The sequence below is a fragment of the Mastacembelus armatus genome, chromosome 24, assembly GCF_900324485.2.
Source record: "Mastacembelus armatus chromosome 24, fMasArm1.2, whole genome shotgun sequence".
Lineage (NCBI taxonomy): Eukaryota > Metazoa > Chordata > Actinopteri > Synbranchiformes > Mastacembelidae > Mastacembelus > Mastacembelus armatus.
In genome coordinates this window covers 12,289,689-12,308,249 of record NC_046656.1, presented here as the reverse complement: position 1 = coordinate 12,308,249, position 18,561 = coordinate 12,289,689, and the positions used below count along the sequence as shown (strand labels likewise).

The 18,561-nt window shown below is 41.3% G+C and overlaps 1 protein-coding gene across 5 annotated transcripts in view; it reads right to left on the bottom strand.

Annotated features, from left to right (window-relative positions):
• The window catches only part of eya4 (EYA transcriptional coactivator and phosphatase 4), a 43,504-nt gene that overhangs the window by 19,128 nt on the left and 5,815 nt on the right, over positions 1-18,561 (bottom strand). For 3 of the 5 annotated variants that reach the window (XM_026318351.2, XM_026318352.2, XM_026318355.2), the window contains exons 3-4: positions 3,946-3,995; positions 1,019-1,140 (exon numbers count right to left, since the gene is read on the bottom strand). In XM_026318351.2, coding sequence (XP_026174136.1) covers positions 1,019-1,140; positions 3,946-3,995 — 172 coding nt within the window. Of the gene's footprint in view, positions 1-1,018; positions 1,141-3,945; positions 3,996-7,109; positions 7,272-7,291; positions 7,518-18,561 lie in introns of those variants that run through there. The other 2 variants (XM_026318353.2, XM_026318354.2) reach the window with 2 other exon arrangements.

Genomic DNA, 18,561 nt, shown 5'->3' with positions numbered 1-18,561 from the left:
TTGCACAAAGTGACTTTCATTACACTCACTCAGCCTTGGCTGGGGCAAGAAACTGAATTCTTCTCCACTGAGCAAATAAAGAGGATGCTCAGTAGATATGATTAGGTTTTATGTTATTCGTTTAGTTTTATGAGTTAAAATATTAAATCCTAGCATGAGGTTTGGATGTGTAGTCTGAAAAAGTGGTTTTCAGCGACCGTGACTCTGATGTTCTGACTCCGGTGATTGTTTTTCTGGTCTTCATTTGAGATGAGACTGGTCTATATAGCACGTATAGAAATAGTTTGGAACATTTTAGTTTGCTTTCTTGCTGAGAGTCAGATGAGAAGAGTGATACCACTCCCGTGTCTGTAGGGTAAATATGAATCTACAGCCAGCAGCTGGTTAGTTTAGATTAGCATAAAAACTGGAAACAGGGCAAACTGGGCCTGCTGTGTCCAAAGATAACAAATTAGCCCATTAGTACCTCTAAAACTCCCCCAAAAATTAACATATTATATCTTGTTAGTTTAATCTTAAAAAAACACAACAAAGCAAAAAAATTATGGGCAATAAATGGCAAAGTGTGAAGTGGGCTCATGTGCCAGACTGTTTCTTAGATGGTGCAGTGAATGGTGCTGGAATCTCTGCTAGTTCCCAGCCAAGAAACAGTCTTGCCCATAACCTCCTTTAAAGCTCATTTTCTACACACAGATTTTTGTACAGGGGTAACAGTTTTCCCGTTTCTAGCCTTTGGTGCTAAGTTAAACTAACAGGTTGCCTGCTGGGGCTTCATATTTATCACACAGATATGGGAGTGGTATTGACATTGGTGTTCAGTGGTTGAGCAGCAACACTGTCTTTCTGGTCTTTACGCGTCCACACTGATGACTACATACAAATTAAAAACAGAACTAGAAAAATTGACATCATGATGAAAAACGTATGGCAAAAAAAAAAAAAAAACCAAACATATTTTGTACCAAAGCCACAGCTGCCTGATTATTACTGCAGCAGTAAACACTTTCTGCCATCTCACCTCCTGTTCCATTGGTGGTGATGGAGGGGCTTCCAAGATTGTTCTTGTCCAGTTTGGAGCCCGTTGAATCACTACCTCCCACGGGGTTATGAGGACTGGCTAGGTCCTGCATTTCCATAGACCTACAGGAGAGAGGAGGGAGGAGGAGAAGATTATATGAACTTCCAAGGTTTGAATGAAAAATAAGTCAACAGCAATATGCTATCACAGATGGGAATGTCCTGCCTCTTTATGTTATGCTAGGACCTCTGAATATATTAACTAAAACACTGTGTATCTACACACACACACACACACACACACACACACACACACACACACACACACACACACACACACACACAGCCATAAACTTCATGCTTCTCCGAACCAGTTAGCTTACATGAGCATGTGTTCAGAGGCGTTAGACATCGTCTGCGGGCCTGCTGGCTCTTTTATAGAGTCTGTGTGTATGAGTGTGTGTGCACTTCTGGGCTCCAGTACAAACCCACAGCCTGCCAGCATGCTTTAGTTTTACAATGTGTTCCACATGCATGACTGGGACGAACCAGCACACAAGGTGGTAATGGTAAACTGGAAGTGTGCATGAATGCGTGTGTGCGTGCGTGCCTGTGTGAGTGGTTGGAAGTGGACGTAAACAGAGACATGAACAGAATGAAGATACGTATTTAAGGTGGAGTACAAATCTGCCTTTCACATATCAGTGTTTATTGTTTATTTGGATATCTATTAGTTGTTACTATGGAAACAACTACACTTCCAAGAGTCTATATCCCCTAATAAGAGATGTACATGTTTTTAACCCCTTACTGGACACTGCTGGTATTTATACACAAGTTCAATAATAATGTCCCCCCCAAAAAAAAGAAATAAAAAAAGTTCATGTTCTTTAACCCTTTTGGTCATACTTATAATCCTGGCCTCTTTTGAAAGGTAACTTTAAATTCTACAACCAAAAGTTCAAAATGAGCATAAGAGACAATGAACCAAGGTTACAGAGCCGCAGACATGGCACGATTATTGTATTTTGTTTTGCCTCACCTGTTGTTTTTTCTTTTCTTTGGCATAATGAAAAGAATAAAAAGGCCTGTATTAGCACCTTTGGTGTGGAAAACACATTGGAGCCAAAAATCTCAACCAGTTCAATGTCTAAGTTGTTTACCAAAGTGCACTCAAATCAAGCTTTCTGCACACTTGAAGTAGGGCCACCAAGGTCAAAGTGTCCCAAAGGGTCTTTTAAGGGGTTAACAAAGCAACATAAAACACTCGCTTATGATGCTTCATCACTGCTGCCACAAACCCACATTTTGACATTTCCTTTGGTGCAAGACATAGTTTAATGTTGAGTCAGTGTGTGTATTGACTGTACTTCATATGAATGCATATGTGTGTGTGTGTGTATGCGTGCATGCGTGTGTGTGCATGTATGAGCCCTCACATTGCCCGCAGGTTCGTCACACTTGTTCTCTTGTGTGAGACATCAAAGAGGCAAATAACGGAGATGGAGGCAGAATTAAACAAATGCGGGCTGCCGGTCTACACTCTGGATATACTGTACGTGTGTGTGTGTGTGTGTGTGTGTGTACTAAAAGAGAGGGCGTACATCTGTGTGGCGGTCTGGAAGCAGGCCATCTCAATGCTATGGGCAGATAGCATCGCCACACATGACTGCAACCCACAGTCAGACTGACAGGTATAAACATATAGTTTTCAGCAGACGCGAAAGACACAGCTAAAGGGTGCAAAAGAGAGAACGAACAAAACATAAACACTCCATATCAACTCTCTCTCTCTGTCAAACTGTTTTTTAAAAATTTACAACTAAACATTCATCTGGTCTCCAGTGCAATGAAACCACTGATCATTGTTTTAACATTAACACTTTATTGCGTAAGAGATAGAGTCAAGAGCTAACTTCAAACAAAAGTCTAAAATATCTTTGTAGCACAAGTTAAGGACTTTCACAGATTTTTTTATTTTTTATTTTTCACTCTCTTTCTGTCTCTCGTGCTCTAACACTCTTCATCCATCCTTCTCTTTTGTCTCTCAACAGCAGGAAATGATTCTCTCTCCCCTCCGTGTACTTTTTTTTTTTTTGCTTTCCTCTCTGTTTTGCTCCTCTCAAGAGGCGATGGCAGGAGTTGGTGTTTCATAAACTATTTTCTGGTTTTCACATTAGGTCTGGTCATTGAAAAAATATGCTGCATCTTATTGTTTTGTATGGTATATTATGGAAAATGAATAGTTCACACCGTGTAAAGAAAATTTGCATTGCTGATTAATCTGCTTTCATTTTGTCAGTTAATTTATCTTTCGGTAAGTGTACGAAATGTTGAGAAAAACAAATGTCCGTCGACCTTCTAGAGGCCAAGCTGACATCTCAGAATGTATTGTTTTAATTTACTTAACTACATAACCCAGAGTAACAAAGAAAAGCTGCAAATCTCCACATTTGAGAAGCTTGAACCAGAGAATATACATTTTATTTTACTGTTTTAAGGTTATAAAAAAAAAAAAACCTGGGACAATTGATCCATCATCAGAATAGCTGGGAATTATTTTTCTGTCTAATTATTTAGTCTGTTTATATGGATGAATTACTATATGAGCTGCATGCTCCCTCTTCTTGTTCTTCAATTGGATCCGCTTTCCTCTGCGTGATTGTGTGTGTGTGCGTGTGCGTGTGCGTGTGTGTGTGTGTGTGTGTGTGTGTGTGTGTGTGTGTTCTGGGCACCGAAGTCTTGGGAAAGTGTTGGTGACCTCATCACAGCTTGTGACTGCAGTGAAACCTCACCTCTCTGCACCATGACCAGAAAACCAGGACACACACATGCGCATAAGTGTACCACGGCCACACACACGTATAGAGTTCTGAAAAACCCCTGTATTGTCAGTCAGGCTATACAAACAGGCACATGTGAGCATACCTGGTGTCCGAAGGGTCTGGAACATGAGATTCACTGTGTGATTTCTTCACCTGCAGAGAAACCAGAGGAGAGAAAATGTTAACACAAAACCACACACATTACATTTCACACCTAGAATTAAGAAGAACCAGTGTTCATTGCTTCAACAACTATTTATAAATCAGAAAATTACATTAGTATCATGAACTGTTGTAAATAAAAAAAAAAATTGCCAATTACCTCAAACAAAAAAAACAAAATCACATCATTGTTATATTTGACTTAACGTTTTCTGATTCTTGAATGCTATTTAAATTCAGACAGAATAATAAATCTCCAAGACCCGGTGTCTGTAGCTGTAGCCACAACCTTGACAGAAGTGCTAACAGGAATCTAAGTGACAGATATTAACTTTCCCTTGTTCACCCATGACCCTACTCCATCCTGAGCCCGAGCTCCTTCCTCAACCTTTCAAGAGTTGAAAAGTCATGGCAAGGTCATGTTAGGTCATGGGCCTCACTCTTCACCCTCAAATGGGTCAGTGTAGACACTAAACCGAGTCGTGACTTTGGGGGGTAACCACGACATTTGTTTCCATCAATCACTGCCCTGGAAATTTTTATTTATTACTGAAGTAAAAAAAAGAAAAGAAAGAAAACACGCTTCAGTCCCAGTGCCTTTTCACTACAGGGTATATGGAGCTAGATGGCAGACCAGCGGTTCTCTATTAAAATTCCTCTCTCTTATTTGGAACAGGAACTAATTAGAACAGTAAATGCAGGGCGGAGCGAGGGCCAATGTGTACCAGCTGCCCTATAATCACTGTGTCAACACACTGTCGAAGTGTAGGGCACGCGCAAGGTGCCAAATGCACACACTCGCGCATGGAAATGTTCCAATTTATCCAGGCGGCATAATCAAGTCATTTGCAAATTATCGCCACCACAGGTAAAAGTAGAGTAAATGTGCTTGACCAAACAGACAGTAAACTCCAGGTATGTGGAAACTGAAATATTTCTGTGTGTGTGTGTGTGCGCGTGTGTGTGTGTGTGCGCGCGTGTGTGTGTGTGTGTGTGTGTGTGTGTGTGTGTGTGTGTGTGTGGACAGCAATGTGGTGCTATGGTTCTGATTAGAGGATACTGCTGAGAAGGAATAAAAAGCAGCACTTAGCTGTTTAAGACAGGGCTCAAAGGTTAGGCAGTGCCTTTGCATGGATCACTTTACACACGCACACACTCACGCTCAGTCACACACACACACACACACACACACACACGGGCGACTTTCATGTCACGTCTTATGCTTTACTGAAATTTAACAAGGCTGTCAGTCACGACATCAACAGCATAGCCGTGAGAAACTGCGGTTCACATGTGCCGCACACACACCGCTCCGTACAAACAGTGGTGCACACACGGCCTGTATGTGCACGCTCACACACACAGAAACACATGAGTCTGGCTGTTTCTGTCTCAACGTGATCTGTGAAAACACCAGCACACGCAGTCTTTGATCCTGAAAAGCTTTTATCATTGTGCTTTATCCGTTGCACACTTTCTCTTACTGTCAGCCCATGAGTGTCCCACCTCTTTTAGCAGCCCAGCACTTTGTCTGTCAGAAATATTTTTTTCCATATCCAAAACAACTCCACGTAAAATCTTTATTTGGGTTTTACTAATTTTAAGACATAAACTAAAACATTTTTCGGTTCAGTTATTTTAAATTTCTTTAGTAGAACCTTTTGATATTTTCACTTTAGTTTTAGTCCGACTGTGAGAACATTATAAAAACATTCTACTTATAAAATCACTGTACAATAATAAAGCTACACAAATCCAAGCGCTCTCCAAGTCATGCAGTCAGATTTTTAGTATCATTTTTCCTCTTTCTATATTGGGCAGTAAAACACCCCCGATTTCATCACCAACAACAAAATAAAGGACCTTTAAGCGCACTACTAGGTGGCTCCAAGGCCAGAAAGACCCATTGATGACACCTGAGCCACTTAAATAGGTGACCTTTGACCTGGTTGGCTGGGTGACCGGTTTGGAACACAAACTGCCCGGCCTGGGGACTCCCTGAGGGATAAATGCAGGTATCCCAGGTAATTAGCACTAATAACAATGATTCATTTAAGGGCATTTAGACAGTGCTGTGTTTGTGTTGTATGTACTTACTAAAATTTATCATCTAATGGAAGTAATAATAATCGAAGGCCTAGTTTGACTCTAAAAGCCAGTAATAAGAAACAGTAGGCGTGAGTCAGAAATAATCAGCGGCAGTCCTGGTCCTAGTTGTGTTTGTTCTGTTTGTTTTATTGTTCTTTGCTGTTAACAAGCTCACTGGACAATCTGTCAAATCTGACAGAAAAGGTGCATCAACAGCTTTTTGTGTTATTGTTTCTGACAGTCTGTGAAAACCTTGGTCAGGAAGAGAAAAAGGGGAAGAGAGAAAGAGAAAAAAAAAAGAAGAATAGCGTTGTGTGTTTCTGGTAATAACCCAACCCCTCTGCAATGGGACATCCGATACCGTGCATAGAGTAGCACGCACACACACACAAAGACACATACACATGGTGTATGCAAGCTTTAAGAAAATCATTATACACTTTTAACGCTGGTGTAAAGGAAACACTTTGATTCATGACCGAATTTCAAAACCGTTTTTTTCAATCTAATCCATTTGCTATAAACACAGCAATTCCTCTTTTACAAATGATTTTAAATGCTAGTGCATCACCATGGATTGTGGATGAATTTAACTGATCATTTTAAATTAATTGGGGGGAAAAAAGTAAATAAAAAGCAACCAATGAGTGAGACATTTGCCTTTGATTCTACATTAAATCCCAATTATTGAAAATATGAAAAATTCAGAATGTCATTGTGATAATTTCACACTGCATCAAAAACCAATTTTCTGTGTCAGTAAATTAAAGGGAAAACATTATTTGAATTAGCATAAAGCTGTTTTTAAATATAGTGATATAATAAATATAATTTGTCTGAAAGTAATCTGAATCATACTTTGCAACAAATTAACCTTATTTTATTAGATGCTCTTAATATTAATATTATCAATATAATATTAAACAGCCATTTGCATCTTCTTCTATAAACTATACCATGGAAACGCTCACACGTACACTCTCCCTCTCTCACACAGAGTTAAAGATCCATTCTTACCTCAGAGTGTAATCAGGTCAGTTAGCAGTCCTATATTTCCACAAAGCATTAGAGAGCTGTACGATCCACCAGCTTCCCGGCATACACAGGCGTGCTGGGCTCACACACACAAACAGAAACGCGCACAAATACACACTCACACACAAATACACTTCAGCTCTTCTCTCTTTCTCGCTACCTGCCTCTCACGTTGTACTCCAGGTGTCACGTTTTTTCTCCTTTTTGCCCTACATAAAAATTATTTTCTCCTTCTCTTTGTGTCTCTCTCTCTCATTCTGAACAGAAGTGGCGGCTAGAAAAAGGAGACACAGCGTATGAACTACACTTTCCTCTTCCTCTCTATCTCTCTGCCACTAAGGTCAATCCATGCACAGCTCCTGTCTTCCTCCACTCCAGTAATGGGGAACATTTCACTCGTCCCGTTACCCTCCTTCTCTGCCTCCTCCCCCTCTTTTACTCTTCTCCTCCTCTTCCTCCTCCTCCTCCTCCTCTCTCTCTCTCTCGTCTGTCACTCACTACAGAGTCAGTCAAGTATACATTTAAAGCCAAAGAACTTTATAAATGTAACAGATGTAGCATTTTCGTGTAGGTGCACTTCTAACATGGGCGCAAATAAACTGAATTATACACCATAACAACCCCATGTAGGAAAATATAAAGAAAATTTGAAATATGAAACATAACACAAACAAGTCGGAGCCCCTAAAATCAAAAACATCCATGTGTATGACTCAAATCCTGCTGATGTCAGCTCTGGGGTGATTACTTCCACAAAGCTCGAAACGATAAATGGAGACATGCTGAGGATGTAATGTCGGTCTCTCGCTGTGCAGCAGAAAGTACAGGCTAGACCATAAACTTCACACCATGCAATTCACACCCCCCACCCCCCTCAAGCACCACCCTACTCCAAAGACACACACATCCTCCCCCATCTCGCCTATACCTCACATGTTCACCTGAGCACACGAACACACACATCCAATCTGTGTTAACTGGAACCACATGGGCTGCACGTGTGGGTCATATGTGAAGTGTAGCTGGGCCAGTGGGACAAGAGGAGGTGTAGCATCAATTTGGTGGACATATGCATACACACACACACACACACGCACACACACACACACACACACACACAATCAATCTTCCAGCTGCCTTGGTCTGAAGATGGCACTCTTTCGCTGTGGTCGTCAAGGTGTTATCTGGGTAGCACACACCCAAAGACATCATCCAGTTCAGATCATACAGGTCACACTTGTTACAAAACAACAATATTAGTATTTAACGCTGCAAATACTTTTGGTTTTATTTTGCCAGTTTTTGAGATGTCTATCTTGAAGATCAACATGTCTTAGCAGAAATGGCCTTAGAATAATCTGCAGATTTTGCTATGAAGAGTTTTCCTTCATTCTCTCCGCATGAAAACTGTTGACTGTGCTTGTTAAAGCTGGTTTAATCCTTGATGTGTAAATGATCTTAGAGTTATTGCTTAAAATTTCACATTTGCTTTTTAGTGTTGTCCTTGTACAGTTATATATGATTTTTCCACTGAGCTGTACCAATTTAGATTTTGTCCATTGCCACATGGACCAGAAGATAGAATTATTATTATTATTATGTATTGCTCAAAGGTGACTCATGGCTACAAACCAATATAATTGAGATTTTTCATTTGACAATTTACCAACATATAGTTAGAGCAGTTTGAATGTTACTGTTCCTATACAAGGCTTGGAGAAAACAGCCTGAGAAGAGTGTAGCTAGTTTATAGGCCCAGAGACCAATTTGGATCTGGGCCACTGTACCCAACTGTGCACTCTCCACCTTTAGGTTGGTCGCCATGGTGACAGCATGCCGCTCTGTCCCACAGCATTTATCCCCCAACCCAAATAAAAATGTTGATTGATAGGCTGTCTGCAGACCTGTGTGTATACCACAGTGCAAATGTCTGTCTGTTGTGTGCTATATGTGCAGGCTGAAATGCATTCTTGTGCGTGTGCTGGACCTTTGAGAGTGTACGTGGAGGACTAGCTGTCAGAACTGATTAGGGTGTTGCCAAAGCGCTTGACAACTCAAGCACTTTATTATTAGCCAGGCAGGACCCCATCAGGAGGGGGTCGTCCAAAAACATCCCCGGTGAAATATTTTCACAGCAAGTAGAGAAGGGAGCAGGGGAGGCGTCCCAAAACATGCCTGATAAAATACAAAAAAAAAAAAAAAAAAACAGTGGCGTGGCATGAGCACATCAGAGCGGTGAACAGAGCATAGGAAACGGGTAGTATATTAGGCATCTAAATGACAGGACCTGGCTTTGGTTTGTGTTGACTTTAGGGGTGTTTAAAAGTGTCTGATGGAGGTGCCTTGCTCCCTTTTAAGAGGCCCTCGAGAACAACTTTGTTCTTCAAGTGGAACAACAGCAATTTATCTTCCCCTCGTCTGACAGTAACACAGATTGATGCTCTTTATCTCATTTGTCTTGTTACTGCCACTTGTTTATTGTGTTTTTATAGTATATCTTCATTTTATTCTATTAAGTGCATTTTACCCACTTTACATCAATGATTTATGATAAAATTGAGCATCTCACTAAATCTAACTTTAGAGGAAGAGCTTGATATTTTTACATTTTGAATGTAAAAAGCCTAATTGACAAGAGGCTAGACAGACTGTTCAGTTGCAAAAAATCCATATCCCAGTATCTAAAACCCTCACTAATTTATGCATTATATCTAGTGTTTATAATTTGTAAATAAATAAATAAATGAATGGAATGGAAACAAAAAGATGTGGTTTTATCAGAGCCACACAAACCATTTCTCCATTTCTAGCTGTAATGCTAAGCTAGCTGGCTGTAACTTCATATCTATCATACATGGTACATAAATAAGTAGTATGTAATAAGTAACTCTTGGCAAGAAAGTGAAAAAGTCCTGAATTATCCCTTTAATATTATAAGCAGAAAAAATGAGGACAGACAGATAAAGACTATAGGTGTGTAGACTTCCTACCTCAAAGCTAATGGGAATCATAGAGGAAAATAATTTAAAAACACACACATACATAAATCCTTTCCAATATGGACAAACTCAGGCATCCAAACACACGCAGACACACACACCTGTGCAACGTGATCATCCAGCCATTCCTGTCTCTGACATCGGCTGGTGTGTGTCGACCACAAAACACACTCGTGAAAGATGTTACTCACCACACAAACACAACCACCATCTCTATCTGTCCTCCATATTTTCTTTCTGTCACTCACACACACAGACACACACACACAGACACACACACACACTGAGTCTCACCCATTTACCTGTCCCCCGCTCAAAGCTCTCTGCTCTCCCCATTTGTATGAGTGGTTATCGCCGTGGTAACTCTATCCCGTTCCTTTCATGTAAAATACATTGTGCCGAGCCTCCTCCCTCCCTCTCCCCCTCCACCACTCCTCCTACACCCCCCTGTTCCCTCAGCCTGGGGAGGTGTAAAACTATCCCTCTCTTTATGCCTCCAAAATGCCCCTTTTTCAGGTGTAGTAGGAAGCTATACAAGAAAAAAAGAGGTGAGGGAGTGAAAGGGAAGAACAGGGTGAGTTTGTGGAGCAGGGAAGAGGTGGAGGTGGAGGTGGAGGAGGAGGAGGAGGAGGTGGTGTTCGGGTGAAAAGGTAGTCTCCAAAAACATCTCTCCCTGTGTACTAGGTGTACCTGCCTATGCTCACATGAAATTGCCAAGAGCTGACTGGTGTTTCTCACAATTTGAAGGACACAAAAACAAAAGTAGATTCACATGGAATTTCTACACCTAAGGTATCGCATATCTTTGAACCTTTGTGTTTGAGTCACCCAGGGAGAGGAGAAAAAAATAAAGACAAAATAGAGTTAAAACTGTATGCTGGCCTCTACATTGAACCCCCCCCCCCCATTGACAATTTGAGAAATGAGAGCACAACATGTAGCATGGTTGCTCCCAGGTGTGGATATTATGCTATTCAAGACAGAAAATGAGCTACAGTGAAGTTAAATAGATTTATTCAGTGCGTAAGTTTAAAAAAGCATCACACGTTTCTTTCCATGTGATCTAAAGTGAAACTTTAGAAGCTAAAAGTAACAAAGAAATGGCAGTTTTCAGTGACTAATATACATTATGTTAGAATAAAATCTCCTAGAATATTTAAGGTTGAAGACAAGTCTTCACTGAGGACACATAATTTCTTATATCACATCTCAGTGTCTGTAAAGAATTTCACTTTTTAAATGCTTTTGTCCTGTGAAACTGGGTCTATGGCCATAAAATGAAGGTCCCAAGCTACAAAACTTCCACTGAATCTTTGCCCAAGCTTAGCAGTTGCTACATGTATTTTTCTTGGCTCTGCTGTTCTTTTGTTTAATATTAGAAAAAGCCACAAGACCTTTCTCAGTTAAAATGAATTAAGCCTCACTAAATCATTAATTCATTCATAATCAGATTCTGACTGCTAAAGACTGAGTGGTTTGCCTCTACAGAGCCACTATGCTACTCATCTCACACCAGCATGTACAACATTTCTTGGCCATTGTTCCTTTTACGTGATGCATTTATCTTGATCACAATACAAGGAGTCCTGTAGTTTGTTTATTTAAGTTAGAAGAAAGCAACTGATTTCTGCTTGGGTATCTATGAATATGCAAAACTACAGGGGCAGTCATTGCACTTTACTAATTTTAGCATCCCACAGGTTATTTTTATTTAATCAACATGCAGTGAACGCACATTTAGTGAACAAGAGTGGTGAAGAGGAGCAGTGACCAAAGCTGCTCTCCATCCTATTCACTCTCCTGGTGGTCTTCATATCTGCCTTTTACACTAAATCGGCTCCTCGTTGTCTCAGAGTGAGGGGATCACAGACATGATTTAATGCAGCTTTACTCAGTGGAGACAAATGAAAAGTCACTGATGGATGTGTGTGTATGCATGTGTGTGTACGCAGTCTGGTTCTGCGCTGTTAATTGTGAAGCGTTTGGCCTCCACTGCCCCTGCTCAGCTAATCTGATGAGAGTGATTAAAAAAACAACTGGGAGAAACCTAAACCAGTCCATGGCTGACCATGCACGCACACACACACACACACACACACACAAAGCGCTCAGACCATCATTTCTACTCAGTGGCACAAAAATTCAGCTCAATATGAAATGTCTACAGATACTATATACTATAGAAATGAAGTAGACAGCCAGGGATAGATAACAGCAGAATGAACTGAATAAATAAGCGTAACACTGAAATAATTAGTTAATCATCAATATATTTAACATTTATATAAATTGTTTAATCAACACAATGATTAAACAATTAATAGAATATTAGCAGCCCTAAATAATTGATTGGGATGACTCAATACATGACTTGTAGCTTCATTACTGCATGATGTGCATATGAATCATAGTACGAATCAGATTAGTGTCCAAGGTAGAAGTTTTGACAGTGTACAGGATATAATATTACAGAAGTGTCCTGACTGAAACGTTAACAGTGTTAATAATTTTGGGTTTTTTTTGGTTTTTTTTTTTTTGCTTAAAGCTTCATTAAGAGTAATCTATTCATTTAAAACAATCTTTGAGCTGAAAATTTTAAAGGTACTGTACATGAAGCAGCTGGCAGGTGGGTCAATTCTGTACAAACTCATGCAGCGAAGTCAAAAACAGATCAGATCTGCAGAACTTTAGATCAAATTCTTCTGTAGCCGTGGTTTTGTAAAAACCAAGTCTGGGAGACTGAATTCTGGGAAAATTAATAAAATGATCAAGTGATACATAAGATATCTAAAATATGATAAAATGACACAGTGATACTGTCAGAATCCTTACAGTTATTTATGAGAAAGTAAAGGGACAGGAAAAGATGTTAAAGGATTAACTATCATGTCTTTATATGGATCTGAGTTCAACTTGATGAAATGGAGAACAGAATCAGTGGACTAGAACAGTAAGAGCTCCTCTCTGCTGCCATGTGGGACCCAAAGAAACACAACACCATCCTCCTGTAACCCCCCCCGCCTGTCCTCTTCCTCATCCCCGACCCAACCGCAGCTACCGCACCCCCTGCTCAGCCCCGATACCGCAGCCTTCCCCCTCCGAATCCACCAGTCCACCCCCCTGAGCCCCTCAGTGTCCCACCATGAAGAGAGATGTGTGTGTATGTGCGTCTGGAAAAAGATCAAAGAACTGAAAAGTAAAAAGTGCACATTTGTAAGAGAGTCTGAGTGTCCATGCCGATCATAACTGGAAGGTGTGTGTGTGTGTGTGTGTGTTTGTGTTTATGAGCCTGTGTAAGTGCGTGTCTGTGGCAGCAGCAGCAGCATCAATAATTAAAGCTAATATCATTAGACCTCAGATCCCTTTCAGACGCTTTTAATTAAATGATGAATGGCCTCCCAGCTGCCTGTTAAATAATGCTGCTCATGACATCACAGTGTGTGTGTGTGTGTGTGTGTGTGTGTGTGTGCGTGCGTGCATGTGAGAGGTACAACATAAGGTAGATATCCTTAAAAACCATTGAGCAGACAGATAGGTACGCTCTCTCACACACACGTGCCATCTGCTCTCAGATTCAATATGCGGTCGATTATTAGGAGTTACTGCTGCCCTGTGCACCATAGACTGTGAACAGGAATTGAATGTCTCAAAAGTTGCAAGCTGTTCCATCATACCAGGCCTCGAAACACTTCATATCATCTTCCTAATAAAATTACCCACAATACCATATGTCTGTGAACAAGGAAGACAGGTTGAGGGTGTATGGAAGTGTGAAAAAAGAAAAAAGGAAGGGTAGAGAGTAAAAAATGGGATGGTGAAGAGCTCCGGGGTGTGAGAAAGGTAAAGACAGATGAAGACAAAAGAATGAGAGACCGTAGGCTAAACTACAGAATAATGACAACAGGTAAAGCATAGGACAGGTAAGGGTGCCAAAGCACCCTGGGCTCCAGACAGCATGGACCTGGTTATGAGAACACCCATAATCCCTTTCTGTTTCTCACCCCCTCCCTCCATCGTCCACCTCTTCCCCCCTGCTCTCGGGCTGGCTCTGTATCGGATTGCTGACTTCACAATAGGCCCTGAATCCAGCCAGAGAGACGCAGGGAGAGACGAAGAGGCGGGCAAAGTAAAAGATGGTGGGACAGACAGAAAGACTGAAAGACTGAAAGACAGGGCGAGTAAAATGTGTCTATTACATTAGCGCTTTACAGATCCAGTTCAAACATTGTTAAATGGACAAATGTGCTTTCTTAGGTAATCTAAAATACGTCATTACACCAACACAGCATGAAAAAAGAAAAATACATGTGTGGAATTATTACAAGGCAACTGGAAAAGTCACTCCATGAACTGTATGGTCCATTACGCTGCATAATGTACTGTAGCTTTTAACTTTTTATCACATCTGTGAAATGGTGGCACTTCTGTGTGTTGAACTGCTATGGACTGCTAATGTTACAACATGAACAAGTACAGTGTACCATGTAATGGTAAGGAAGGCCCTGTTGTAAAACATGATTCAGGTTGCAAAGCAGAGCATGTGACTAGATGTCAGACCATCCCTCAAAGAGGATGTTTAACGGTTATGTTATTCAGATTAGGGGTGCACCGATCCAATAGACCTTATCCTTATCACGGTATCATGGTGGCCTGTCGACTCAGTTCATTAGCACAGCAGCAATCCCTGGCCTCAGGTTACGATATGTAAAAATGATTCCAGTGAGTTTCTACAGAATGAAATACACAGGTTTTAAATTCTATCTTAATTGGTAGCAGAAAAAGTAGAATCTGTGCATCTACAAATCAGCTTAAGCAAGTCAGCCATCTGGAATTCAGATTTTGTGCATGTCATGAGTGGTACTTTGTGATTTTACTGATGAGTTGATCAACAAAGAACTAGTTGACAATGATTTTGATAATCTGTTGATCGTTCATTGTTCTTTTATCAAACACAAACACTGGTTCCAGACTCTCTATCTAGAATAGTTGCTCCTCTTTTAATCATTATTATTAAATATTTTTGAGTTTTGGACTAATGCTTAGCTATAACAAGAAATCTGACAATGACTGGGCATTCTTAATATTTATTAGAATAACATCAACGTCATCATTATGTAGAAAGAAATTTAGTTTACAGCCAGGCCTTTCTATGTACGAGCACAATAATCTACAGAAATAAAAAAGATGTAGACCATATTAAAGAGGAAATCACCCATAAACTGAACCCGTGGCTTAGCTGATAATGAAACTCATTACTTGCAGCCCCAGTCTGGAGTAGTAGGTCTGGATCTAGACCTAGGTCATAGCCCAACTGGCTTTGGTGACCCCTGAGATACCTCTCTGATTCTTCTCTGTAGAAAGAAATCCAATCTCCCAGCAGAGCAGGAGAGGAAGTTCTCGCGGCAGGCAGGGCAGTCAGGTTCCTCCGTAACCAAAGCACACTTGTTACGATTTCATTTCTTTCCCAATAAAATGAGGAAATATTCTCTCTTTTTTTTTTTTTGTAACCAATGGCAGATGAGCGTTTGGCCAGAAGACCAGGCTAAACAAAAGATAGACTGTGCTATCAAAAGCTCTATTTATGGAAGTGACTGGGAACTAAGAGTTAAATCTTTTACTATTTTTCCAGGAACTTCTGTTCATGTAATGTAATTTTTGGAAGAGTTTGAATTTAGTGTACCATTTCTGATGCAGTTTTTTTTAAGAACCTTCACCATCATGTTAAAATGTTCAGTAGAGAGAAACAGAATCTGTTAATAGTATGATTGTCCTCAAAAACTCTTGAGTAATCAATGAAATGAGGAATCTTGGCATAAAATATTGTGCTCTGATTGACTTCCATTAAACAAGCATGGTCACAATATGAGACGGCTTCCACTCAGATGACCTCAGCTGTCCCACACCGCAGAAAGTATATGCGTATAACAGACAAAGAAACACCTACATGCTCTCACACAGACACACACACACACAGCAGACACTCTAGCACACATATCATGTGGTTTCCTGTCTGGTGCGTTCCTCTAGAAAGCCCACGCCGGTTGCTCTGGGTGCTCTAGATGGATTCTCCAGTCTGTTTGGGGGGGGGGGTTTGACTCCCTCAGATTGTGATTGGCTCGCAGGCTGTCTGTGACCTGCTGACCTCACACCTAGCTGGCTTTGCCTCACTGGCCAGGCTCTCAGTCAGCTCTCTTATATGTGAGTTATAAATCTGAACCAAGACATGAGCTGAATAGGTTTTGCTGAAAGACAGATGTTTTGGTCTTAAATAAAAATAAGGTCAAAACAAAGAGTTCTTTTCACATTTTTTAACATGAAAGTCGGATCCTTGGACAGTGCTCACTTGGGCTGATTTCAGGGAGCATCTGAAATCCAGCACAGTTCTTGAAAAGAACAAAAATCATCACTTCACTTTGTCTGTAAATCTAATAGTAAATCAAAACTGAAGAAATCATTGGACATTTTGGGAAATCAGCTCATTCGCTCAATACCACTGTCATGTCTGTCTCCTACAACACAGCCAGCAGCTAGTTAGCTAACAAATCCGCCGTGGCATGTAAGCATTATTAAAGCGTTCTGTCCATTCAATCCACATTGACTCCGACCCCCCTGTTTGGCTATCTCTGTCCCCAGAAACAGCTGTCCTGTCAGCTGCAGAGGAGTTAAGACGACAGCAGCCGGCTGTACTGTCCTCTCCAAGCTGACTGACAGCAGAAATCTACTGAACTAAAACAGTTTTCATCTAGGCCCCATTGGAAGAAATCTGCATTTCTATTTACTGATTCATTGATGTCGGCATGGCGCGTGTCATTACAACCCGATCACGTCACTGCATAAACCCAGTACAAATAGTAGGGTCGTAGGGATGGTACCTATTTCATCTGTGTGTTTCGGTGTCAGTGTGGACTGATACATTTGGTAAACTGGAGGTGTAGACTATGTGTTTCATAAGTCTTAATGTTTAAAATGCTTCTCAAAATGCTTTCTATGTGGAGTGCCTGACTCTCTTGACATGAAAGAAAAATCGATATATTTCCCATATAGACACTAACCTCCTTCCTTTTTTCACCTGTGTGTCGCCTTTGCCAGAATAATGGCTTTTATTTAATTAGAACATATCCGAAACATTTTCTACCCCTCTTTACAGCTCAGGCAGAGGTGACTAGTAGTCTGACCGGCAGACTCGCTCAGCTGTCAACTAAACATAAATCTTACAAGAATCACTATACACTAAGCTGAAATTGAAGTGCACCTCGGTGCCACAACTAGGATGCCAGCCGACCAGGGGGAAGCCAGGGGGTAGCTGTTACACTCCACACTCCTGTGATCTGTCCACATGCCTTGTCGTCGGGCAGATTTTGAAACGACTGTCTATGACGCCAATGAAATCTTGGCAATCAGGGTTGGGCTGTGCTCGTATTTAGCTACTGCTGCTGCATGTAAGTTTGTGTGAATGTGTCTGTATGGGGTTGTAGGGGTGAAAGAGGGGTGCAACCTGACCCCTTTCCTCCTCTAACTTGGTCTCAGTCTCCGTCTTTCTGTCACACACACACACACACACACACACACATACACACAGATTGGGACAGCTGCCATATTCAGGGCCTCTCCCAACGCACCAGAGGAAAAGGCTACAGCTAAAAGACCCTTTTTTCCCCTCTCTTTTCACCCTTCTTTCCTCCTCCTCCATCTCACGGCCATACATTCAAATTCTGAAAGGCTCCCGGGGATCAACAAACACTGCCGCTCCTGCTCGTCTCTCACTGCCTCCTCCACAAGCCAACAGACTGGAGACTCGGGGCTCTGTCAGATCAAGAGCCACTGAGGGACTTTGTGCGGAGTTTGTGTGTGCTACTCATGCTGGACTATCTTTGCTGAATATTTGCTTATGGCTAAACTAATTGATACTTAGTTAACTAAATTTAGTGAACAGGATCATCGCTGTCTCTTCAACATCATCTTAACAAGCATCACTCAAAAATAGCCAAAAAAAAAACCAAACACTTATCACCTTTTCTCTAGAGATAAAAAGTCTGTGACAACAGGTGGAGTGAGACACTTAAACAAGCTAAAAGTAGCATTACAGGGCTAACCGCTGTTGGCCCTGTCTTTAGGCTCCTTCCAGGGCTCCCTGAGGACCCCAGACGGCAGGCTGACCCTCGGCAGGCAGGCAGCCAGAGGGGACGCCTGACCATAACCCAGATGACGGGCGATGGATGTGGTGGGAAAAGGCCGGGTGGAGGAAGTAAAGGATGGGGGAGGGGGAAGGCTGAGAGGTGGTGGTGGGGGACTTTAAAGGGTAGAGAGGAGGAGTGGGGGTATCAGGTATCGGCAGACAACTCCCCGAAACTTTGTGTGTGAGGTCTGCGCTGTTTTCTTAGTCACCCGAGATACGCCTAATTCTGTGAAGCAGTACAGGGAAAGAATTAGCCACT